Source organism: Pseudochaenichthys georgianus, chromosome 1 (assembly GCF_902827115.2).
Source record: "Pseudochaenichthys georgianus chromosome 1, fPseGeo1.2, whole genome shotgun sequence".
Taxonomy (NCBI): Eukaryota; Metazoa; Chordata; class Actinopteri; order Perciformes; family Channichthyidae; genus Pseudochaenichthys; species Pseudochaenichthys georgianus.
This window is the reverse complement of record NC_047503.1, coordinates 5,146,823-5,174,315: the sequence shown is the minus strand read 5'-3', so window position 1 is coordinate 5,174,315 and position 27,493 is coordinate 5,146,823. Positions and strand designations below refer to the sequence as shown.

At 41.1% G+C, this 27,493-nt stretch overlaps 2 protein-coding genes across 2 annotated transcripts; one reads left to right on the top strand and one right to left on the bottom strand.

The window, feature by feature from the left end:
• The first annotated feature begins 398 nt into the window (after window positions 1–398).
• On the top strand, window positions 399–4,997 carry LOC117467454 (group XIIB secretory phospholipase A2-like protein). Its single transcript, XM_034111485.2, has 4 exons — window positions 399–799; window positions 2,220–2,308; window positions 3,637–3,802; window positions 4,451–4,997. Exons 1-4 carry the CDS (start codon window positions 535–537, stop codon window positions 4,567–4,569), a joined length of 639 nt encoding a protein of 212 aa, XP_033967376.1. The 5' UTR covers window positions 399–534; the 3' UTR covers window positions 4,570–4,997.
• A 7,855-nt stretch (window positions 4,998–12,852) lies between these two features.
• LOC117447466 (peptidyl-prolyl cis-trans isomerase G-like) lies at window positions 12,853–27,109 on the bottom strand. The gene is made up of 6 exons (XM_034084583.1): window positions 26,891–27,109; window positions 26,013–26,534; window positions 25,749–25,877; window positions 22,519–25,020; window positions 13,824–13,902; window positions 12,853–13,145 (listed from the first exon to the last, which is right to left on the bottom strand). The coding sequence occupies exons 2-6, from the start codon at window positions 26,490–26,492 to the stop codon at window positions 13,135–13,137; spliced, it is 3,201 nt and encodes a 1,066-aa protein (XP_033940474.1). The 5' UTR covers window positions 26,493–26,534; window positions 26,891–27,109; the 3' UTR covers window positions 12,853–13,134.
• Window positions 27,110–27,493: the final 384 nt, after the last annotated feature.

The following is a 27,493-nucleotide window of genomic DNA, read 5'->3' as shown; positions in this document are numbered from 1 at the left end:
CTTAACATGCTTTTACGATAAGGGAAACAAAGGTCAGAAAACACGTAGGAGTACTTAGACAGATAATAAAAACACATTTGATATCTGTTGATGATCCTTCATCCTTTTTCTTTAGTTAGGTTTGAATGTAGGACTTTTACTTCTAGTATTCATGTTCTTCTTCTACCACTAATATTATAAGAAAATGTGTAGATTAATCTACAAAACAGGCAGCAGAACACAAAGGGGATGTTCTGATTTACAGCTAAACCACTTCCATGTTACTATCTGCTGCTGTCTAGAAAGATCAACTCTTGAGTACATGGGATTAAAATGAACACACTCCGCCTCTCATTAATCAGTGAGTGATAAAAGCTCAGATGAGACTAAACGAGGAGATAGAGGCTGGACTTTGCTCCTCCACATATGAGGCCATCTCTGTGTCTGGCTCAAAGTTCAGGTCCCACACGCACACAGTTTCAGGACTGCCTCTGAGTGTGCTTGTGATTTCCCTCAGTCTCTGAACTCTTGCTATTGAGCTTTCTGAGTTCCAGAATGACCCGTTGGGCCCTCGTTGCTCCCCTGCTGCTCCTGCTGGGCCTGTGCCTCCACAGTGCTCTCAGTCAGGATGCTGAGGAGCCAGCTGCTGAAACCCCACCACCCCCCCCGGCCTCTGATGGCACACAGGGGGAGGGGGAGGACGGTGATTGGGGACTAAACTCTGTGAGAGGCGGCTTTGAGTCGGTCGGCGGATACTTTGACTCCATGCTGGAGTTCATGGGGGGACGTGATGGAGTGTGCCAATACCGCTGTCGGCATGGTAAGTCGATTAAAGCCCAATGTATCAGAATAGAGAGGTCTACTCGAGTCCTCACTAACACTAAGAAAGTGGATCACATCACTCCTGTTCTGAAGTCTTTACACTGACTTCCTGTGTGTCAAAGAATGGATTTCAAAATACTGCTGCTGGTTTATAAAGCACTGAATGGTTTAGGCCCACAATACATTACTGACCTCCTGCTAAACTATGAACCATCCAGATCTCTCAGGTCTTCAGGGACTGGTCAGCTTCCTGTCCCCAGAGTCAGAACTAAACATGGTAAAGCAGCGTTCAGTTATTATGCTCCAAATATCTGGAACAAACTCCCAGAAACCTGCAGGTCGGCTGCAACTCTGACTACTTTTAAATCCAGGCTGAAGACTTTTCTTTTTGTCGCTGCTTTTAATTGAACTATTCATATCTTAGACTGCACTGTAACTTGTATCCATGTATTTTTTCTTTTAATGTTTATTTTATTAGATTTTAAATGCCATTTTCTTAATGTCTTTCATTTTTTGAATTGCCTTGTGTTGAAAAGTGTATATAAATAAACTTGCCTTGCCTTGCCTTGCCTTACCATGGATATATCGGTTTATATTTGTATTTTTTTATCGAAATTAAAGGTTACAGTTTCCACTTAACACTGCTTGAATGCAGGGGAAAGGGTTGGGTTAGTTTAGGGTTGGGTCTCCTATACTCTGTAGAGTTATCACTATAATAAAGGTAAAGTTATTGGGGAATATGTACCTAACTCTTTGGGAAAATGTACATAAAAAGAAAAGCCACGGGTAAACTGCAATTCAAGTCTTTTAAATTGCAAAGTTTCAGAATAATAATGTTAATATTAATTTATTTTACACAAAACCCTTATCCTGTTTACATTTGTTTTGTACTATAAGTGAAGAAAGTACTACATAAACAGATTTTTTTGTAAATTCAGTTTTTTATATTCAGTCAAAATAAAGCAAACTGTTTCAAATATTCAACCTTTTTGACTTCATTTATCCAAATAAATATATATATTGTTCTTGTTATATAATCAAATGTTGAAAGTTTCTATAATGTCGTGTCCTATGTAGAACAATAACGCAACCCAGTGATAGTAATGTTCTGATACAAATCACTTGATAGGATTTTCTTTGACTTATCATCTTTGTTATCATCTGGAAGAGGGCCTGGAAGCGGACTGTGACCCGAGCATGATAGGAGGGGTTTCCTGTCGGGGCCTTGGGAATGTGACTAATAACGTGTGGATGGATATGGATAAACCAAATAATTGACCTTTGTTCATCATGTGCACACCTGAATCTATTTCTAAAGCTACATGGTCACCAAACCAGCCAGATTAGCATGTTTCCACTGGCCTGATGTGAAACAAGATCCACATGTGATATGTTGATTTGCTTCCCCTGTCTCAAAGGTAAAGCTCCTCTTCCTCGCCCGGACTACCAGATGCCTGAACCTGACGGCTGTGGCTCCTACTTCTTTGGTCTTCCTGTTCCAGATGGGGTATGCTTCTTCTGTCTCTAAGGGCAGATTTTTGTGGATTTATGGTAAAGCAGCATTCAGTTATTATGCTCCAGATATCTGGAACAAACTCCCAGAAACCTGCAGGTCCGCTGCAACTCTTACTACTTTTAAATCCAGGTGGAGACTTTTCTTTTTGTCGCTGCTTTTAATTGAACTATTCATATCTTAGACTGCACTGTAACTTTTATCCATGTATTTTTCTTTTATTATCTTTTCTTTTTAATGACTGATTTTCTTAATGTCTTTCATTTTTTGTAAAGCACTTTGAATTGCCTTGTGTTGAAAGGTATATATAAATAAACTTGCCTTGCCTTGCCTTATAATTCTTTGAAATGTAAAGGCTGTAAAAAGTGAAATCCCCATAAGGGGTTGCTCACAAATGTATTGTGGGTCAGGAAGAGGGATATGTTTAAAGATGTTTCAAAAGCAAGGCTCGACCCAGAAACATAGTTGCGACATCCTTTGCCCTAATGTATCAATCTTGTCCCACCTTTAAGCATGACAGGTTAATAGAACAATACTTTTAACATATTTGCACATTAGGAATGAACTAATAATCCACAGAATTATGGAAAAGATAAAACAATTTAATAAACACTGGGGGGGGGGGTGCTCGCAGCTCACGCACGTGCTCCACTAGCACGGCACATCGCGTCCAAATCACGCACGTTGCGTGTTGTCACCGCTGATGTCGGGGAAACGATCTTCAATACTCCGAAAAAATCCCACCAGACTCCTTTTGACCCTCCAACAGAGGGATGTCCTTGTCCTTTTCGTAATTTCAAGCGATAAAAACTCTCGATCTTCTCTCGAATTATGAATATTTTTGGACGCCCTCGGCTCGAGTTTAGGGCGTCCCGAGCTGAATAAGGGTGTCAAATGACAGCATGACGCCCCCCTGGCGGAAACGCTGGTTGGAGGGCAAAATAATGTTCTTCTCCTTAAAAATCTAAGATCTATGTCCCCTCTCAAATCTGACAAAAAAAGTATGATTGTTTTGTCTCCTTTCATGCCAAAACATACCTTTACCATGGAACTCAAAACACTATAATTTGGACATACTGTAACTATTTTAAAGCTATGATTCTTCATTTTTTATTAAATGTACTTCTCAAAGTAAACCTATCCTGATATTACATATAAAAAACAGGCAAAAACAATCCTTCACTAAAAGGATAATAATACATAGCGCCCACATTTTCATACGGTCCCTTAATATTCAGAGAAGTCTACATTTGGAAAACTAACCACCTGTTAATCCCCAACACTTGCATATAAACATTTGTATTATCTCTGCTGTGTACCAGGTGGACATGGGCATCCCCGCCATGACCAAGTGTTGCAATCAGCTGGACATGTGTTACGACACCTGCGGCTCCAACAAGTACCGCTGCGACTCCAAGTTCCGCTGGTGCCTCCACAGCATCTGCTCCGACCTCAAGAAGAGCCTCGGCTTTGTGTCAACAGTTGAAGGTTGGTAACTATTTAACCTTTCTTTTCATCCAGCGCAGGGTTATTGAGCCTATCCCTGTTTTTTTCCCTATAGGTAAACTTCCCCTTTATTGACTCAACAACTAATTTAGGGACACACTCTACTTCCATACAGAACTTAAAACTATTGGCCTGGCCTAAGTTGCCTTACATAAACCTATTATTTGACTACTGAAAATGACGTCGTGAGGACCAGTTGGGATACTTAATTGCACTTTTCACAACCCTGCTCCTCCATCACGTTTGAAATGTCATATGTGGGTTTATTGTAATGTATAAAACCCTTTCAAAGAGATCTTAAAAGGATGGTAAATACAATTTGGTGATGATTTGTCTAAAGGGTGTCTTCGAAAATCTCCAGGGACTTCAGATGAAAAATAGCCTCTTGGCTAACTCAACAGAACAGAAATGTTGATTAATGTGCTCTCCTGTTAAATAACTGAATACATAAATAAAATTAAGCAGTATTAACAGACACCAGTAATAGGTGAGAAACAAACACGACAGGAGGATTACAAACTGCCATGTACTGATAAATTAATGTATAAGAAATAAGCTGTACGGTGAATAAATAATGCATAATGCTCTGTGCTGACTGCCGTCCCTGTTTCTGTCCCTTCCTCTCCCCAGCATGTGAAGCAGTAGCAGACACCACTTTCAACACGGTATGGACTCTGGGCTGCAGGCCCTACATGAATGGACAGAGAGCAGCATGCTTCTGCCAAGGAGAGGATAAAGATGAACTTTAGATTAAAGATGTGTATAACAGCATCAACTAGAGCAACCCATCAGAAGATGTTATGGTGTTGTGAGGACTGCTGTGTGACTACTTGAGTAATTTATTTGTTTCAAGTTCTTGTTTTGTTCTGTCATTATTTTACCCTGCAGCAACATTTAGATGTTATTTTCAAATGTTTAACTGTGTTGCAATTCTAAACTGTATTTGTTTGTCTGAGGAGGTGCATCTATGTTGTCTGGATTTTTAGTATGAGAATCAATACAGTTGGAGAAGGCATAAGATGTTGGAAAAGCTAAATGATCTGTGCTGTGAACTCCACTTTACAACACATAGATAACCTCTAGTGCTTCACACATTGGGTGTGTTCATCCAATGTGTGTGTGTGTCCTACTACTAAGGATTGTCCACCATATGAATACATTTTATTGACACACATGATTGTGATTTTTTTCATTTCATGGTATGCATGGTATGGTTTTCATTTCATGGTACACTACTGAACGCATTTCCTTATGAATAATCAGATCATTGCATTAGCATTGGTACAGTATCAGTTCAAAACATAACATATTAAAATGTGCTGCTAAAAAGATAATCGGAATGAATGACAATAAGATGAATCTACACTTTTCTTTTAACTTGTGAACATTGAAAAGTACTGATACTTTTATATTAGTTTGAGTAAAAGTTAAAATAAAGTTCAAAGCATAGAATTGATGGATTACCTTTACACTCTCGACCTGGTTATGTAAACAGCAAACCTATTTTCATTATTCTATGACTACCAAGCAGGGGAACTGCCATTGGTTTAAAATACCTGCCAATTATACTCACCGGCCACTTTATTAGGTACAGCTTGCTAGTACGAGGTTGGACCCCCTTTTGCCTTCAGAGCTGCCTTAATTCTTCATGGCATGGACTCAACAAGGTGCTGGAAACATTCCTCAGAGATTTTGGTCCATATTGACATGATAGCATCACACAGTCGCTGCAGATTTGTGGCTGCACATCCATGATGTGAATCTCTGGTTCCACCACATCCCAAAGGTGCTCTGTCTATAGGATCTAGATCTGGTGACTGTGGAGGCCATTTGAGTGACAGTGAACTCATCGTCATGTTCAAGAAACCAGTTTGAGATGACTTGAGCTTTGTGACATGGTGCGTTGTCCTGCTGGAAGTAACCATCAGAAGATGGGTACACTGTGTTCATAAAGGGATGGACATGGTTAGCAACAACACTCAGGTAGGCTGAGGCGATAAAAACCAACCATGCTCAATTGGTACCAGGGGGCCCAAACTGTGCCAAGAAAATATCCCCCACACCATTATCCCTCCACCCCCCCCCCCCCTAAACTGTTGACACCAGAGGCCTGTACTACGAATCCAGTTCGGTTTACCTAATCCAAAACAAACGCGCTCTCGCTAAGCGGTCCTACGACGCTGGTTATCAACTCGATAACTCAAGCCAGGGTTTCTCTGTCCGGCTGAGTGCGCGTTCACATAAAAGGGGTAGTATCTGGAGCATTCGACCAATCACAAACATGGAGAAGCGTACTGACAGCGCAGCGTCATACTTCCTGAATGAAAAATCAACTATAATATTAGTCAAATATGAAGAAGTTCAACTTTAAACATCCATGACTTAAACACTTTATCCAGGATCAAAGCCACAGAGCTGCACCTGCAAGGTGAATACAGCTGGCAAAAGAACAAGTGTTTGAATGCGTACATTAACAGGTTTATGATATCACTGCCCCGTCTAAAACACGACGAGTGGATCTGACTTTAATTACATTTGACTCGAGTGTTTCGTCAACTTAATGTGTTGCTTAAAATAATACTTCTGCATACAGTATGTGACACTATGAGTGTTGCACGGCCAGATACGGCTCAGCTGACTCAGATAAGGAAATATATGATACATTATGATGTGATATGAATGATAATGGGAGGGACACATCGACGTCTGCACTCACAGTGACTGTAGGCTACGTAACAGGCCCGGACTGGCCATCGGGAGGACCGGGAGGTTTCCCGATGGCCTGGCTTGCTAAGTGGCCTGCTGGCCTGAGGATTTTTTTTGTATATTTGTGAACGCAACGCTGCGCAAATGTGGGTCTGACTCTGCCTCACAGAGGGTGACTGGCTGTCTACATGATGTGGCCTGCCCACATGGCCACTTTCATACAGACCACACTAATGCCCTCGATTGGTCTCTGTGTGTCATTCAAGCTCGGGAGGGTGTGTGTGTTAGTGTATGTGTGGCGCGAGCGAGTGAGATAAAGCGCGCACACCGGTTACGTGTATTGTTGTTGTTAGCATCTGGTGCTAGCTAGCTGCGCTAACGGATATAAGGAGCTTTTTCAACAACAAGGTGGTTGGAGAGTCCTCTCCAGTCAGACTGAGAGACTGATAACCTCAGCTCAGGTGAGGTAAAGGACTCTCTGAGTGTTTAGATAGTTAACTTAGTCTAAGTTATCTCTGTGGGTCTCAAACGGTTTGGTCACCATTTATGTAAACATATATTTCCATTTGAGGGGGGAGTGATTAGTAAAATATGCATGAATAATAATTAAAAAAAAACGTTAACTAGGTGAAAAAAGGCAAGATAAACTATTAAAACTTGTTGAGAGCTAAAACTAGTCTTTGCTTCTGCCTCAACGAGGAGTAGGGGCAGAGGAGGGAGACAGGTGAGGCTGGTTCAGGAGCACACACACTATAAATGAACCAAAAACAAATAAATAAACAAGTTTCAATGTTTTTTCATATTGGATATTGTATTTTATTGGTTATGGCCATGTTTTTATGATTTTATGATTATTTAAATGTATACAGTTATGTTTCATATGGGCGTAGTCTCTTTATTTCCCCCTCAAAATGCACCAGATTGATGCATTTAAGTCCAACATTTAAAAAAGAAAAATCTTACCGGGGGGGCATGCCCCCAGACCCCCCTATAGGATTTGAGGTCCACCCCCACTTAAAATATGTTCACATAGGTTCCTAAATAGATTTGCACATTTTTTTAAATAGTAACCCATGTCCATATGTTTATTTTAGAGGGCTATCACTACGGGCAGCAACGCTGTAAAAATTGACAAATAAATCCAGCAAAATGGCACAAAAAACTGGTAGTGGCCTGGCTGGGTGTATAATTCCCGGCCTGACTTATTGTCCCAGTCCGGCCCTGCTACGTAATGTTACTTTGATCCGGTTACTTATGTTGTGGCAGATATTTAAGTAAGCTTTCTTAACGCTAATGTTATAATAGTCAGATTGCTCTGAAGATGGGAGGTGATATTCTATTCATTTTCACGTTCACACAGTCGGTGATTTTGGCCAGCCGTCTTTCCTGTAACGGCAGTTTAAACTGTATATCCTCCGCACACTGAGCTCTGATTGGTCAGCAGGCGGTGCTTTCACTGAGTTGATCTCTTATCCTGGAACCTATCCTGCTATAAGTTATCTAGCCCGCTAAAAAGTGAACCAGCTTCGTTGCCAACTTTGGGTACCTGGCTGGAGTGAGATTTTTATATAGATAGATAGAACTTTATTTGTCATTGTACAGGTACAACGAAATTACAACAGGCTCAAGGTGCCAACACGCAACAACAAGACAATATAAAAACAACAAGACAATATAAAAACAACAAGACACTATAAAAACAATAAAAACAATAAATGGGACTTAAAAAAAGGGAATATGTACATAAATAAATAATAAATAAATTAAATTGCACGATTCCCCTCGTATTGCACGGAAGGCTTATATAACTTAAGTATTAGCAGCGTTTAGTGCACATATGGCCCTGGGAAAAAAACTGAACTTGTGTCTGTTTGTCATTCAGGCTAGCATGACATGCAGTAGCAACAAGTGTATTCCAGTCTTGTGTTTCAATTTATAATAAAGTGTGGAGTTCCATACTGAACACACCGCCTCCGAGTCCCATTCATCGGCTCTACACTAGTATAATTAGGAAAGTGATGTTAAAGTATTTAAAGTAGACACAAGTTATACTATAATATTATATCATTTGTTTTATTATTACCGATGCAAGAGTTGACTTAACTGTGTGTAGTTGGAGCTCATTTTGAACAATGAGCTAACTAATGATTACTTTCATAATGGTTTAATGTGCTGACTATTTTCTACATTAATAGATGGTCTGGTTTATTCAAACTCTCAAAATAGTAGGACATGCTGTCATAATTACCCTGAGTCCGAAGTGACACCTTTACAATGTTAAAGCTGTTAGATAAATGTAGTGATGTAAAAACTAAAATATTCAAGATAGTGTAGTGGGAAAGAGATAATGTTTTAAAAACATGTTACTAAAACAAAATCTCTTGTTTTGGACTGACAGTAATGATTCAATAAATAGTGGATAAATAAATGCACACACATCAATCTGTGTGCATTTGTTGCGGATGGAACACAACAAATGGTGCTCTTACCTGTGATGCCTCCTCCAAACATTATAACCAGACTGTATCATTCAAACTATAAGTACCAGTTCTAGCTACTTGACTTTAGACAAACAATTCAAAAAGACTAAATCAACACAATTTATTGAAAGACCAATCTTTATTTTACGGTGCCTCTCTTTTTGTTTGTATTATTAAACCCTGTCAATCAAAAAACTGAGCAACTCAACAGTTAACTTTATATTTCTTATTGTCCAAGCGGCTGGGATGAGGATCAGCACCTCCAAATCTGAGGCCATGGTTCTCAGCAGGAAACCGATGGACTGTCCACTCCAAGTAGGGAATGAGTCCTTACCCCAAGTGAAGGAGTTCAAGTATCTCGGGGTCTTGTTCTCGAGTGAGGGAACAATGGAGCGTGAGATGGGCCGGAGAATCGGAGCAGCGGGAGCGGTACTGCAGTCGCTTTACCGCACCGTTGTGACGAAAAGGGAGCTGAGCCAGAAGGCAAAGCTATCTGTCTAACCTATGGTCATGAAGGATGGGTCATGACCGAAAGAACGAGATCGCGGATACAAGCGGCCGAGATGGGTTTTCTCCGCAGGGTGGCTGGTGTCTCCCTTAGGGATAAGGTGAGAAGTTCGGTCATCAGGGAGGGACTCGGAGTTGAGCCGCTCCTCCTTCGCGTCGAAAGGAGCCAGTTGAGGTGGTTAGGATGCCACCTGGGCGCCTCCCTAGGGAGGTGTTCCAGGCACCTCCAGCTGGGAAGAGACCAAGGGGTAGACCTAGGACCAGGTGGAGGGACTATATCTCTTCGCTGGCCTGGGAGCGCCTTGGGATCCCCCAGTCAGAGCTGGTTGATGTGGCCAGGGAAAATAAAGTTTGGGGCTCTCTGCTGGAACTGCTACCCCCGCGACCCGACCACGGATAAGCGGGAGAAGATGGATGGATGGATGGATTGTCCAAAGCATCTATTACACTATTGTTTCCCCTCTCATATTCACAGGATGGATGATTAGAGACTTTGGGGGAAACTTCAGCTTTATGAACGTCTTGTCTGTTGGTTTGGCCGGAGAGGACTCAGGGTCTTTCCCTGCGAGGAGAACCAGGCCTGATGGAGGAGGACCTACACCAGCTGCACCTACAGAACTTAGCCCATGCTGGGTATAGCTGTTACCACCTGCACAGGCCTAGCCTGTCAATTAACAGATTAGCATTTAGTGTAATTTATGTATATTATTTCGTTTTTATTTTATTTTTTAAATGGTGATGGTTCATCCTTGATAACTTTTAGTTCACATTTCAATAATTTGTATTTGCACTCCTTTTGTCCGTCATTCGGACTGAAAATGTTAAATTACACATTCACATCCGACTTACGATTGGCACCATTTAGTTGTGACGTTGAAAACTCTGCGGTTCAAGGCACAAGTATTGTGAAGCTCATAAAGTGAGGCATTTGATCAGCTGACTGACAAAACTTTATAGGCCTGACAATAATCACACTGTCACAATTAAGTTCCTGTTACGGCCCGTCTACACTACAGCGTCGAAAGCTCCAAGCTGCCCATTCACTTTCAATGGGGTGACGTCACGTAGCCGCGCTTTTTCACCGAACTGAATTGTGGGTAGCAGAGCGAGGCGTCTCAGGCGACCAGAAGTTGAACATTGTTCAACTTCTGGTCGCCTGGACGCCGGAGTAGCCAGCGCCAGCCAATCAAATCCCGTTTCCCAAAATCTGACAGCTGAAGCGCTAGCCAATCAAACCGCGTCTAAGCTGGGAGAGATATCCCGCCGTTCATTTCTATATTTCAAAACAAGTCGGAGGAGAAACTAACTATCGCCGTAGCGAATCACCCGGTTGTGTATGACCAGACCCTCTTCACCTACCGGGACACAAACCGGAGGAACCAGCATGGAGGGAGGTGCAGAGACAGTGGGGGAAACTGGTAGGTTTTCGCCTGTTTGGGGAGTTTATATATATATTGCTCGCATAAAATCCCCGGGGGGTTTTGCTTTGTATGTCGGGGGCGGGAGATTCATGTGATTGGTTGTTGGCCGTGTTGCTTGAATAAAATCCCCAAGCTCCAGACACGCCCAGCTCCAAGCTATTTTTGGAGCTGTAGTGTGGACGCTCCGTTAGACTACAAAACTAGTCAGTGTGCAGGTCTTTGTGTTACAATATAAGTGTCTTGCCCCGGCCACACGAGGACGAAAACGGCTAAACGCATAGGATTAACACAAACGCAATCGCAAGAAAGCTTCTGTCCACACGCAATATTCACCGGATAGTGTCTGTCCACACGAGACCGCTCCGTTTAGCTCCAACCGCTGGAGAAGCTGCAGTACATGCAGGAGCCTGTAGTGGCGCTGTAACTTCCTCCACAAAAGCAGCGAAGAAGAAGGTTGTCATGGTTGCCCTTCTGTTTATTCTCCGCGGTGGAGGCCGAGGGAACCGGGCAGAGTTTTTCGCCAGTCAACGTGTATTAAAGTTTAAAGCTTCCGACAAAATTATAAAAGTGCCGGTCAAAGGTCTTCTTTGTTATTTATTGAGATTTAAAACAAATGAATAACGACTCTATATATTATAATAATAAAATACACAGAGCCTCTCTTTTTCCACCCTCTCTTCGGACAGCGTCAGTGTCTGTCTCATGCAGCAGCTCATCCAGTAACGAGTGACCCGGCCGACAGTAAAAATAAACATATTTATAACTAGTTTAGGAAGTTTGAGAGGTGTCTCCGTCCTGTCAGATTAGACTTCACTCACGTTTATGTCCATATCGAGAGAAAGATAAATAATCTGAATTCAGTGTGCAGTTTACTTTGACGCGGGGTGAGCAGCAGAGGTGGGGAGAGGCGGGGCTATTGTCTCATCATTATCAGAAAATGATCGTATAGGGCGTACACACGGAGCCGTTGGACCCCCCCCAGAGCGCTGCGTATGCCGTTCTATCCACGTTGGGACCCGTTATCGTTTCCGCAGTCGTTTAGTGCCGTATTCGGTCGCCCTCGTGTGGCCGAACGGTCTATATGACACTAAACAGTAACACAAACGACCGTTTTCGTCCTCGTGTGGCCGGGGCATTAGTGAATGTCCTGTACCGCTCTTAAATCTCATCACATCAGCTTTTCCTTTCCCTCTTGGATGTCTTCTGGAACCTCAGAGAAAGAGAAAATGGTGAAGCAGTCCTGTCCCTCAGGCTTGTCCTTTCCTAACAGAAATATCAACAAACATTTTATTGCAGAGCAAGTGTGTTATTTAGGTGTGTTTGTTTGTTCAGGGGCTATAAATATAATGATTTTTTTAAATCCAACAGTGTACTACAAAGATAATCAGATTATGAATAAACCGTTACTTGACATTAAATGGCATCAGGATGGGGAAGAAAGGTGATTTGAACTTCACCAGGTCCTCTTCACAATCTACTGCACATGCCTAAATGCATTGAGTTGCTGCCATGTGATTGGCTGATTAGATCTGCGTTTACGTGCAGTAGAACAGAACTGATAAAGTGGCCAGTGACTTTCTTTTTTTATTTCTTTATCATTCATTTAGCCATCCTTTCCCTGTTTCCTTGCTCTGCCATCTCTGTTTACAGCGACAGTCTTTCCCAATGGGTCTGTTGGCAGTACAGGATGGGAGTGTGTTTCTCCTTCTCTCTCTTTAAAAAGCCCTCTATCGCCTCTACATGCACACTCACAAAACACTACAGTAGACTGCCCTGCAGCAATGATAATACACACAGCCCACACCATAAGAAACAACTTATTTTTTCTCTTGTCATGTTCTCAATGTATTAGACTCTGTATGCTTAGTCTGACCCATCACTTCACTTAATTAAAAAAATATAACAAATGAAGACAAAGCCTAAAAAACATGTATTTTTAATCAAATGTATACAGCATCAAGGAAAAAGGCTGCTAAGAAACTGATTTCCAAAGAAGAAATTCACAGAAATAAGTACAATTTCTGAACAGAAACTGGTAATAAATGGCACAAACATATTATTTTAAGGAATATATAGTTTACTTTTCAACATGTTTGGAAATACAACTAAAATACTACATCCTCCTGTAACAGTGACTGAATGTGTATGTTGGATCTGAAGTCCAGATGATCTCTCACAGCAGCTTCAAATGATCAGACAGTCATGATGCATCTACACAACAAAGGAGAGAAATAGGATTAACAAGTGAGACCAGACAACAGTTACTCTATTCTGCTGACATATTTCTGTTTTAATTGTCATGCATTGAATTTTATGGACATCCTTTATCTATACAATAGCATTTCAATAAAGAACTGAAAGATAGGCTGCGATGTTTTGTTGGTAGGAGCTAGGGCTGCTCAATTAATCGTATTTTAAATCGCAATTACGAGTATGGCTTGCAACGATTACGAAAACAACGTAATCGAAATAAAACGATTATTTTTTTATTATTATTATTATTTATTTATTTTTTGGTTTTTCAGTTGAGTTATACTTAAAGTTCAGGGTAATCAACTGTTAAAAACATACTGTTCACATTTTTTTTCTAAATAAATTGATGTTTTCAAAGTAAATGGATAATCGTTTTTAATAATCGTGATATCAATTAGTGACCCAAATAATCGAGATTATGATTTTTGCAATAATCGAGCAGCCTTAGTAGGAGCTAAATATAACAAAACATAATACATGTCAAATCATTAATGGGTACTGATCAATTAATGGAGGGTTAAATTAGACATTTCACTTGATGTGTAAACAGAGACAGTCTCAATCAGGAACATTTATCAAACCTTTATTCAATGAAAACAGTCAACAATCAGTGTTGTCAGGCTTTAGTGCACTTACCTTTGTAATCAATGTGAGGCGATGGGAAGTTCGCTGGCTGTGGGACCCTCTGCTTCACCATCTGGTTAAATGCTTCAAGCTTAATAAAACAAAAACAATAGAAGGAGGTTGAATATATTATATTGTGGCATTTTCAGTAACAGTAGCAAGTTTAGCACAGGCCTTAAAACACTAATGTTTGGAAATCCTCTAAGATTAAGCTGTCTTTGGCTCTTTTCTGCTGTAACAATGTAAATGTCCCCTCTGTGGGACTAATAAAGATATTCTGATTCTGAAGATATCTGGAACTGTTTATCAAGCATCAATAATAACTTTAAGGACTATAAACACTCATGTGTTGTAGTTTTCATTTAAAAAAAGAAAACTGAGAAGACAGAAGTTTTATTTTGTGCTTTATGACATTATATCTGCTGTAATATAATGACAGCTTTGCTGAATGGCATAACTCCTCATCTCAATAATCAATGAGATATTTGCCTGAGAATATGAGAAGTAAAACTGACAGGCCAAGACCATGAATACATAAATGTATTTAATGTAAACTTGACAAGACTAAAGCATTTGGTGTGCAAGGAGGCGTGTGGCGCAGTGGATTGAGTGAAGGTGTTCGGATCAGGAGGTCACAGGTTCAAACCCCACTGCAGTCAGCATGTCGTTGTGTCCCTGAGACCCTTCACCCCAAATTGCTCCTGTGGGGATTGCCCACAGTATTGAGTATGTAAGTTGCTTTGGATAAAAGCGTCTAACAAGTATCATTTAATGGTTAATACTAGGGCCGTGCATCTTCACTGGTCTCACGATTCGATTACGATTATCCTGTCAACGATTCGGTTCGATATCACGATTCATACCAATGCGTTGCATCCTCAATTTTCTATATTACTGCACATGGCTTATTTTTCATAATGCATACATGCAGTAAATACATATGAACTATTTTTATTATTTAGAAAGTGCTTCAGAAATCAATAACATAAATGTCTTGACATTAATTTATAAACCAAAATAAATGAATTGTATAGGTCTAGCCTCCGTGTGTGAAGTTGTTCCATTCTCAAAAACAAAAAGCTAATGCTTCTGCAGTCGAGCTGCAGCTTCTAGCCACGGCCTTCTGTTAAAGAAAGGACACTGAATGTCCTGAATGTGGCATCACACACAGGACTTGAGTCTGAACACAGCAGACAACAGGAGTATTTACAACAGCATATACAAACTAAAATAGTGCATGTGGGTGTACACTTACATTCTCTGTTTTACTGTTACATAAATCCCATGAATGTATGAGATTAAATTAGCTTCATTATATCTCAGTGATTAAGTGAATAATAAAGTTTCCATCGGGTCACTATCAGCCTGTCACTCATTATTTTCAGGGAGGGGGCGGGGCTTGGAGGAACGGAGAGGAGACGGTGATCGCGGAAGCTTTTTTCCTCCTGCCTTCACAAACTTTACACACGTATATATCGTCTGCAAATTGCTAGAGGACATTCATACTTTGCAATCCAAGACTTAATTAAATCCACCAAAAACCTGACATGATTGTAACGCGATTATTTTTGAAAAACATAAATCCCTGTCTGTGTCTCTGAGCCGCAGCGACACGGAGTGATTCAGAGCGGGTCCTTCTGCTTTTGGTTCTGGACTGGTGTTCTTGTGTTGGTGGATAAAGCAGACTGCTCCGTGTTCGGTGTTGCTGTGCCGCTGTCACGTCTGTTCCCTGATCTCTGCGTCACCGACCGATTTGATATTAAAGTGACAGAAAAAACGTTATAGTAAAGCCGCGGCCGGAAAATCAGGAAGCAACGTTACTACTCTATAACCGATTATCTTCCGTCACTGCATCGAGACCGAATCGTCCGCATCGCAATGCATCGTAGAAACGATTATTTTCAACACCCCTAGTTAATACCCAAGTCATCACTATGCATCGTTTTACAATGCTTTTATTAGAGGACCAAACAAGGATTGTTATAGACTCCAGGACACTGTTTGGAGCCCTGGACTTCTCTGAAGCTCCAAAATACTTCATTCTGATATATGCAATATTTTTCTTTACCAAATATTGCCTCTACGGCGATTTTGATATTGCACTAGTTTTTAGTACATTTTGTATCAATTGTGCCGTCCCTATATACTCTTTCTGTAAAGTTTGGGAAATACACTTTATTATCGTGGAATATATCTCTTAAAAGCAGTCATTGGTGGTGTCACAAAATGGATTAAATGATTACATTTATTAAGTAAAAATTAAGAACATGTAGCTTGTGAGACTGATCGCTTTGGTTTTATCGAAGGAACAGGCCATTTATTTTATATCCCACGCAAAATCCTTGATCAACACTCATCTATGAACATCTCTTAAAACAATAATAAGAGGGATTTCCGCAGTTCAGATGCAGTTAGTAAGAAAAATAAATTCACTATCTCCTGAAAGTGGTGCAAGTTTCCCTACCTCCCCCCCAGTGTTAAAGGTCACCTATTATTAGGTCACCATATATATTATTATGCACTTTTGGTTGTCTTTTGTACATAAATATGTGTCCCCGATGTGTAAGGAGAATCACAAAGTCAAAACACAACCCTCTTTCTTTTCCTCCTTACCCCCGCCTCTAAGCTCCAAAACCCGGTGCTTTTCAAGCACCAACAAATTGTCGGTCTAGAAGCAAGAACCGCATACGTCACGCTTACGTCGGAGGCGGGGGCAGGATCAACCTGAGCAATAACAATTGAAGGCGAGTACGACAAATTAAAGTTGTAACAAGCAGTAGCGCTGACCAATGTGACTAGAACGCAACCACACACTTCTTAAAAAAAACACACTTTATAAAGTCAGGCAACACTAACCAGGCTTCGTGTGATTCTGTTTATTTGTACCTTCCCTTCGCTGTCATTGATCATTGTGGAGAGCAGGCAGATTTTTAGTTTTGTATTATAGCAGCTATCGGATGGAATCAATACATGGGCTGCACAGGTTGTCATGACTCATGTCCGACTATCACAAGTAGAATCATAACGAAAAATACACCGGTAAAATGTGCCTGTAGAAAACGGCTTATGGCACAATAGGATAGCAACAAGTAGTCAAGATAGTCAGTTTAGCTTCGGTTGCTATGCTAACATCACCCATTTTGAACAGCGTTGTGATGCCAAACAGCGGGCAGCACTGCAGCGGTCGATAAATGCCGCTGAAACACATTAATAAACAATGAACAGTGTGAGAAAAAGTTTTTAGAGAGTACTTGTCCATGGACAAGTGAGTTTGGAAATGTACTTGTCCGAATACATTTTTCACTTGTCCAGAATGGACACAAATTGGGGCCACTGGAATCTTCTTCTTTGTCATCGTATTTTACATTTTCCCACGTTTTTTACGACACCGCTAACGTAAGTGAGCGGTAAGATTTTACTGCATCACACATAGGGTTGGGTATCGTTGGGATTTTAACGATTCCGGTTCTGCTTTTCGATTCCGGTTCTTTGAGAGGGTAAAAATAAGTCCCATGACAAACTGGGAGAAAAATATATTTATGAAAACATTAAAGGTGGGGTAGGTAAGTTTCAGAAACCGGCTCGAGATACACTTTTTGTTATATTCCATGGAATGCTCTTAACATCCCGATAGCAATGAATATCTGAAGTGCTTTGACAAAAAATCCATAAAAAAATGTCATCTGTAGAAGCCGTAGTACTGTAAAAAGTACAACCAATCGGATGGATGGCCTACCTGCCTGTCAGCCTTCCATCGAGGCACACACTTATCTCGTGCCCTCATTGGTCATGTGCGCGTTCGTGTGTGTTGGAGGAGGGGCTCTATAAGGAAGTGGCAGATATTCTCCGGTTGTGTATTTTCAAATTCTAGCGATCTCGAGCCGGTTTCTCAAACTTACCTACCCCACCTTTAAGTCAAATCTGTATTCCTATTTACAAATCACTTCATACTGTTTAATTTATTACGGTTATTGAATACAATAATATAAAAATAATCTCTGCATTATTTAGTTAGTTCTAAGTGGTGCAGTTTGAGAATGTACAATTGGCCCAGTCTCCTCTGATGTATGCATGACACTGCAACCTGCCTGTGAGACAGAGTCCAACAACACATGTCCAACACATAGGCCTAATAATAATAATAATAATAATACATTATATTTATAGCCTATAGGCCTATGGGACCCAGGAGATGGCACCATTGGAGGAGACGACGTACCGCGCCGGCAGTGGACCACTCTGAACCGTCTACGAACTGGGGTCGGTCGCTTTAAAACCTCGATGAAGACGTGGGGCTTGGCGGACAGTGCGGCATGCGAGTGTGGTGACCCTGAGCAGACCGCTGTCCATATAATCACCATCTGCCCCTTATATAGACCACCCTCGGAAGCCAGCCTCTTCGACCTAGGACCAGAGATGCGGGCATGGCTACACGACACCGAGTTGGACATCTAACGTTATACGAAAGAAGAAGCCTATAGGCCTAGCGCTTTTCTACAACTCAAAGACGCTTACACATGTCCTGCAATACACATGCTGCAGCTGCCCAGCTGCTCACTGTTTGTAAAAGTAAATAAATAGTATTTTCATTTCAATAATGTACTTTCTATACCCTGCTTCATAAACAATACTGACATCCCTGTGCTCCTCCGAGTCTGGGGGTCCGGGGATGTGAGGACAGCGCGAGGACACAGCTTCACTTCATAAAAGGAAATGGCGGTCAATATTAAAACAGGAGCTAAAACGCTTAATAACCTTCATTACGTGTTAGAGAAAGAACATAAGAAAGTTTGACAAAGATGAGGCTGTTAAACTGGCAGCGGATCCGCTGTGTGTAGAAAGAGAAAGAGAGATGCTGAGCTGCATCATGAAGCGATCAGCTGATACGGAGCATAGAGAGAGAGCTGCGGTCCGCGGGGCTCGGCCTCGCCTCCTGTCCTCACAACTCTTATTAATCCCGGTACCGGACAATTGTTATTTGTTCCTACTCGGAACCGAGTTTTGCTTCCCAACCCTGCCACTGTGCTACACTTCCCGCCCCGTCTAACTGTACAGAAAGCGGCGAGATGCATTTCTTTAGGAATCGACAAGCAGAACCGAAACTAATATTTCTCAACGAACAATGGCGGACACGGACAATTTGCGAATGAGTTCTGCCTTTTGTAAACTGAATTTATCAATAATTTGTCAATAAATCAGGGCGAAAAACGTCACTTGTCCGCCGGACAAGTCAATTGAAAGATCTACTTGTCCAATATTGTAAATAACACGTCCCGGACGGTGGGACGTGTACTTTTTCGCACACTGAATGAACCACGGCACTCTGGAGAAAAGTACAAGGGTTGATAAGTCGTTATTTCATTTAATCTGGCTTCGTATGATTAAAAGCAACACGATCATCGACCCGACGTCGTTGGGGAGAAAATCAGCAACGTAACCGGTGACATCATGACGCAGCAGCACCAGTCGGGCTCTGGGCGGTGTGAACAAAACGGGGGCTGAAAATAAAAACCGGTTCCGAACCAGAAAAGCTCTAGCACGGAGCTAGAACGGGAACTGCGTAGGTGTGAAAGGGGCAATAGTAGGGATGTAACAATACCAAAAACTCACGGTACGATAATATCGCGATAACAAGTCCACGGTACGGTATTTATCGCGATATTGAATAATAAAGAAAAAAAAATGTGTTTACTCGGAAAATGTTTCTTTATTAAATAATAAATCTGATTTGTACAGCATTTTAGTAGGATAGCAGTATTTTAAAGTGTCAAAAACAAAGTGACAGTAACAGACTGGAACAAGAAAACCAGTGTTTTTGTACCTTTTGTACTACCAAACAAAGTAGGCATTTTCTTTGTGCCACTGCATCTCACAAATAAACAAGGACATTTAATAATTAGACCCTGCAATAAAATAAATCAAGTTTCACTTTAGTTTTTCAAGTAACTCAACTCAAACTCACGAGTCACTCACTCAGCATCATCAGACAGGTTTTTAGAAATATGAGAATGTCCACATTTCCAGGTATTTATAAACTGGGATGTTTGGGCATTTACAATATCCCCTGCTCTGGAAAAAACTCTCTCGCTTGGTACTGATGTTGCTGGAACAGCAGTTGTCGCGTTAACCGAATATTTTATTTATCAATGACGGAAAAATCTGAAAGCAGTCTGTCATTTTGACAGATTAGAACAAACTCGGAACAGCGCCAACGTTTCCCAACGCGAGGCTCTGGTGTTATGCCGTGTTATGCATGCCCTCCAAAAGGAAATGATATAGTTTCCAAACCAGTACTTTGCCGTACAGATGACAACACAACACATGTCTGGGAGGTTTTGCTTTAAGCTGTGTGCTCCCGTGAGGTGCATGCACACACGGCATAACCCTGTAAATACGATGTCCTTTTGTGTTCTGTTGTTTTATGTTGTAACCTTGCTGCCATGTTGGACAGGTCTCTCTTGAAAAAGAGATCGATGATCTCAATGGGACCACCTGGTTAAATAAAGGTTTAAAACAAAAAAAAGTGTTAAAAAAAAAATATTTAAAAAAATATATATTTATTTCAAAAATAAATCGCGGTAGATTTTTGTCAGTCTCACGACGGTATTGGGACGTTTATTTACCGCGATATATTGTTACATCCCTAGGCAATAGCACTCCACCCTAGTAACAGGGCTGAAATAGAGGGGTATGCGGCATGCTGCAATGGGTGATCTGTTTGGTATTTTGAGCAAAACACTTCGGTTCGGTACGTACCTCGGTTTTTAGGTCACGGTTCGGTTCGGTACGTTTTCGGTACAGCAGAAAAAATTATCACAAAACATAACATATATTTTTTTTAATTATTATTAAACTGTAAATAATGTATTCACTCAAATAAATACAAAATATAATAAAATAAACATTGAGGTGCAGCATTTCGATGAACTGAAATAATCTGTATTTGAACTTTACTGTACTAGTACTCACAAAACATAAAATATTAGTTTTGGGTTTTTAATTATTATTAAACTATGAATATTCACTCAAATAAATATAAAATATAATAAAATAAACATTAAGGTGCAGCTTTTCGATGAACTGAAATAATCTGTATTTGTACTGTACTGTCCTAGTACCTAAGCAGCCAGTTTGACATTAGGACTTGCTTGTCATTTCATGTTTTTTTAAAGAAAGATGAACTTGTCCACATTGCTTGCCGAAAGGGTAGATCAGCTGGCACTAGCAATGTCTCCTGCTGTGGAGAACACCCTCTCGCTAGGGACAGAGGTAGCAGATACAGCCAGGTAGCGCTTTGCTAACATGGCAACATAAGGATATTTGCCGTTTGTAATAGCTTTGGCTCGGTCTGAAGTTTTTGCGAGTGGTGGAGGCTTAAATGCTAGTGGGAGTTGGGTTTGCACTTCAGTCTTTTTTCTTTTGGTACCGGTTATATTCACGTTCGGGTGATGCCTTTTCAAATGAGTGTGCAAGTTTGATGTATTGCCAGCCGCGTAACCAATTTTAGTTGAACAATGCCGACAAACAGCTTTGGTTCGGTCCACCTGTCTTTGTCCATCATCCTTGTACGTAACTGCGAAACCAAAATGTTCCCAAACCGGAGACTTCAATGATGCTGGAGGATTTTCGAGCTCAACTTTATCTGCGTTCGCCATTTCAACAGTTCCTCAAATTACTGACTACATTTGAACGCATCCCTCTGACCAGCTCGTCCAATGAAATGACTTGCTCGCTCTATGACGCGTTGAACACAATGGGAGCAAATTACTCTGAATGCTGCGACGCAGCACCTGAGATTACTTCCAAGAAGTTGTTCACGTTCTCAATTTTTTACGTTTAACGTTATATTCGTTCGGTACACACGTGTACCGAACCGAAGGGCCCGTACCGAATAATTTCGGTACGGGTACGTGTACCGTTACACCCCTAATAGATATGGCCCTATAATATTTTGTTCAAATATAGCATAATAGGTGAGCTTTAACTCCTAATGGCATTAACAAGATTTAACCAAGCCGAACTAAACTGTCATACTATGATATCACAATTCTGTCAGTTTTGTTACTGAAATGTTGTCCGAGACATATTTTATGTGCTGTTAAGTGTTAAAAATGAATGTTTGTGGTCCAGGCTCCACATTGAAAACAGTTGCGCTAAAACCAAGTACCAACCAGCGCAAACTTTAATTTTCCAGTTTAACACAAATATTTCTGAAAACAATAGAGACGAGAAATAGTCAATGCAGTAACAGAATCTATCTTCATATTTTTTCAGTGCTGCTTAGTTTGATGATCGGATTTCATGCAGCAGTGATTGATAGTGTGTTAGAGACTGCTCTGATCTGATTGGTTGCTTTTTTCTGCATTGTGTAATCTTCAAATTAAAGATCATTGAAGCAGTAGAGGATTATGTTTTCACATATCTGTCTCATTCACTACTGTCACGATAAACAGATTTAACAAATATAAGTATATTTTTGATAAAGTTACATACTGTAGCTTTAAGAAAGTTGATCAAATGTCAGTTAAGAGTGATTTTTTTCTTCTGCGACACTAGATAAATACTTGCCCTGATCCACAAATTAAACTTAGCTTAGCTGGTAGCCTAACTTTTCGGCATGATAAACTGAAATCCCATCCAAGTGGGATCAAACCTCCATAATATGACCTCCTGAAATTACATGGATTAGGAAGCTAATGTAACCAACCGTTTTCCTCAGGTTCGCTTTGACTTCCTCCTCTGTTAGCTGCCGTTTCTCCTTGTGTATCGGCTCGGGTTGGGACACACGTTCAATGTTATTTTCCTGCAACTTCGGTGGCGAAGGTGGAGGGTCCACCTCAGCCTCTGCCTTAGGCCCTTCGGATAATAACGTTTTTTGTTCATGTTTCGCCATTACATTATCCCAGTATTGAACCTTCCTGAGTTTCCTTGCACTCAAATTCTTCTTCTTAGAATTCTTTGTGGTGTTCTTTTTCATTACACACTGCTGCGTACTGTCGATGACCTGCAGGCAGCGAATCCTGGAAAAAGATGCATCTTGGCCTTCACTCGTAGACAAGTCTGGATTTACAAAAAAGTTTGTGTCAAGGGGGTTGTGATAGTGGTTAACCATGTGAGGTTCCCCCACAGAATCAGGAAAGTTATGGTCAGGGTTTAGGGGGTAAGGACCCTCACCGGGGTAAAGGGAGGGAGGAATAGACACCTGCGCCTGTCCCCAGTAAGTATTTGTGGCAGAGCTGTAAGTGCCTTTATCATCGGCAGTGTACTGTGAGTCCTCGGACAAACTGTATTGTGGAAATGTAGAACAATTATCCGGGTTGGGATGGGGGTTGGTTTGGTTTTGTGTAAGACTGTTTCTGCTTCCATCTCTGCTTCTGTCTGTAACAATTTCTCTGCTTCTGTCTCCAATTCTGTTTTTGCTATTGTCTCTAATCCTGTCTCTGCTTCTGTCTCTAAATCTGTCTCTGCTTCTGTCAATAGTCCTTTCTCTGCTTCTGTCTCTGCTTCTGTCAATAATCCTGTCTCTGCTTCCGTCTCTGTTTATGTCTCTGCTTCTGTCTCTAAATCTGTCTCTGCTTCTGTCAATAGTCCTTTCTCTGCTTCTGTCTATAATCCTGTCTCTGCTTTTGTCTCTGCTTCTGTCAATAATCCTGTCTCTGCTTTTGTCTCTGCTTTTGTCTCTGCTTCTGTCAATAATCCTGTCTCTGCTTTTGTCTCTGCTTCTGTCAATAATCCTGTCTTTGCTTTTGTCTCTGCTTCTGTCAATAATCCTGTCTCTGCTTTTGTCTCTGCTTCTGTCAATAATCCTGTCTCTGCTTTTGTCTCTGCTTCTGTCAATAATCCTGTCTCTGCTTTTGTCTCTGCTTCTGTCTATAATCCTGTCTCTGCTTTTGTCTCTGCTTTTGTCTCTGCTTCTGTCAATAATCCTTTCTCTGCTTATGTCTCTGCTTCTGTCTCTAAATCTGTCTCTGCTTCTGTCAATAGTCCTTTCTCTGCTTCTGTCTATAATCCTGTCTCTGCTTTTGTCTCTGCTTCTGTCAATAATCCTGTCTTTGCTTTTGTCTCTGCTTTTGTCTCTGCTTCTGTCAATAATCCTGTCTCTGCTTTTGTCTCTGCTTCTGTCTCTGCTTCTGTCAATAATCCTGTCTCTGCTTTTGTCTCTGCTTCTGTCAATAATCCTGTCTCTGCTTTTGTCTCTGCTTCCGTCTATAATCCTGTCTCTGCTTTTGTCTCTGCTTCTGTCAATAATCCTGTCTCTGCTTTTGTCTCTGCTTCTGTCTATAATCCTGTCTCTGCTTTTGTCTTTGCTTCTGTCAATAATCCTGTCTCTGCTTTTGTCTCTGCTTTTGTCTCTGCTTTTGTCTCTGCTTCTGTCTCTGCTTCTATCTATAATCCTGTCTATAATCCTGTCTCTGATTCTGTCTCTGTTTCTGTCTCTGCTTTTGTCTATAATCCTGTCTCTCCTCTCTCTCGAATAAGTCTGTTCAGACTTTCGTTCCAGGTTTCTACTGGGGGAGCACTGACGCATTGGGAGGCTGGGATTTAAGCTTCTAGACTTGGTGGACCTTGAGGAGGATGAGGAGTTACTGAAATGTCTCTGGGGGCCACTATGCTGACTCTCCTGCGCTCCTCTACATCCTTCTACATTTGTGTCTTCATTCTTCCTCCCGTACAGTCTCTCCTGAGTCCGATCTTCTAGTTTGCTCATCCCTTCCACTTCCAGGTTTAACCCCAGAGTTTTAAGAATATTCTGAAGCTGTTCACGCTGCACATCCACCTTTGGTTTATCTTCTTCTTCCTTCTTCTTCACAACTGAAACAGGTGACTTTGATCGTATGCTAGAACCAAACTTGCTTTCTCCTCCTTCATTCCTACTTTCTTCATCGCCCGGCATGCAAAAGGTGTCGTGGCCTCTGTTGGTCTGACTGAAGTCGGGAAGCGAGGCTTCACTGTTTGATCGCTGGACCTCGCTCCTGAAAGATGGATGTGGCTCTTTCTCTACTGCAGGGGGCTGAGTGGTTAGGAGCTGCTCGCCTGAAGGGAGATCTTCTTCATCATCATCATCATTGACAATCTTGCTGAGGAGGTCTATGTCCACTCCTTTGTTGAGCACGCTGAGGAAGCGCTGGAAACCTTCGTTGACGATAGTCTCCTCCTTGGCTGGTGAGGTAAAGCTTTGACTGGGGGGAGACGGTGGGGTTTCACCGCACTGAGGAAAGGACAGATATTCAAAAACATTTTATTTTTTTTACACCTTATTTCATGAGAAACAAAAAGTCATGGCAACCACATAACTTTTTTTATGATTGGAACTTCTAAAGGTCTAAAAGTCTATGACAATTGAGTTTATTAATTTAATAGAGCACATTTCTGCGCTCTCTACTTCAGGGAATTAAATACAGTCATTTTAAGTTATACATCTATGTTTTTAGGTCCGACCTGATACAATTGCAAATGGACTTTAACATCAGTGTGACCTGGGTGCTTATTCCGATAAAAGACATCGATATGAAAAATGGCACTGAGATTGATTTAAGGTTCATGGGATTCCTGTGCTGAAATGTCTTGTTATCAAATCTGATTCCAATAAATCTGCATTAAGCTAATAATAGCCAGCTGATTTATCAGTTCAGCACTGTAAATAAACACGATAATGGAAGGAGTTACGCACATTTTGATGCTCTAGGTGGCTTTTTAAAAAACAACCTATATTGCAATAATAATTGCAGTATTATTTCAACATTACAAGTGATGAGTATATTCAAAAAAGAAAGTGTAATTTACCTTTAAGGTTACGGAAAGGTTAAAGGATAAGTAGCTATAGATATAACCTAGATGGCTAGATAAATATGGATGATTATCATCATTATTAATGTATTTTCTTGTATATATTGATATACTTTTTCTACAAATTAAGGGGCAAAAAGTGGTACAAACCTTGAGTGCTGGATCACTGCATCTCCTCTTCATTAGCGCCTTCACTCTGAGCTTCAGGGGATGGTTGTTCTGCAGGAGACTATCTTTGCTCAGCCTGGATGAGTGCATTGGCTCTCTTTGCGACCAAAACTGAAAAACAATAAAGCAGTACAGTATACAGTTTAATTTGTGGAACACAGTTGGACTCTGCAAATTGGTAAGAAACCCAACGTTAAAAAAAAAATTAAACAAAGGATTATCTAACCATTAAGAAAACGTACTTACCATTGAGTTAAATCTGGCAGGATTTCTTTTCTGCAAAATGACATTCACCCTTTCTTTAAGAGTTGCCCCTTTGCATGTAGCTGCATTACTGGAAACGTTTGGCAGTGTTGGTTCAACTGCTTTCAGAGCAATGACAGATTTCTTAAACATTATCCGCTCCTCTATCTCTCTAAGCTCTTTCCTCTTTCTTGACAGCTCTGGATCTTCTTCAACCGATGGAAGCGGTTCTCCGTCTGGGTCCTGGACTTCTGAGTCTTTAATATAAACATTATGAAAGGAAGGACTCAGTCGCTCGTGTTCCACATTCACTCTCATGCTGCTGTGTGCTTCACCAACAGTGGGTCTTGAGTATTCACAGTAAGCGTCCCACTCAATATTAGTTCTTGGGGCATTCTCAATGCTGTTATTTATGTCATTTTGATGATTTGGGTGCAGATTTCTCTGGATTGCTCGCATGGCATCCCAGTCGATTGGATCCATCCTTCATCCAGCCTCACTTAAGATGTATGTAGTCAATGCACTCTGTAAAGTAGAAACAATGTGGAAAGATTACTTTCGAAGAAAAAGACCAGCCTTGTAGACTGTTACTGTACTGATAGCACTGAGGGGGAAAAAAAGACCAAAGTTGTCTTTTGGACAAGCCTCCCTCTCGTCACTGTTGACACAACGCTGCGTTCACAAAGATTACTTTGGCTTACATACTTACTAATTGTGAGGAAAGACAAAGCCTGGCTTTGGATAACCCAACCTGTATTCCACGGTGACATGCTGTACTTAAGTCACTTTGCAAATTTAGGACAGAACAGACAGAAAAACTGACTAGCGTTAAATTCAGTTTTTAGCTTAGCAGCTAGCTTAGCATCTAACAGACTGCTTACCTGCTACAGCGTCTCAAACTACCCCTTTCTCTGTCGCATAGCGGAGATTTAGTTTTTTCAAGGCTGTTACATGGAAAATGTAATTATTGAATACTGATATGCCAATAGAGACCTTCAGAAGGCTTCCGAAAAAAGCGAGGGGTAACCGTTAATGTTAAATAAAATTGGCCAAAAATGCTCAGCGCTTCGGTGGTGTGAAATGTTGGTACTAACAGCATCACCCACAGGGCGGAGTATCAACTGCACTGTTCTGACTGACGACTTATGGCCATATGACCTGAAGACAGGCGTTCACCTCTCGTGTTCCACTAACTCAAACAGTTAGGGTTTCTCATTAATGTACCGGTCTCTACAGTGGAATTTTCTACTGCAACACTCCCCACGCAAATACACAGTGTGACAGTTACAATTAAGACTCCAGGCATTAGGTGAGCAGGGGTAAAGTGCTATTTTTATAGGTGGTGTGTGGACCTCACGTAGGGGGGTCCGGGGACAAGCTCCCCTGGGAAGATTTATTTTTAAATATTGAAGTTAAAAGCATCACTTTGAGAGCAAAATTAAGAGATCTATGGATGGATACATCTCTCCAGGGCCATTTATTCC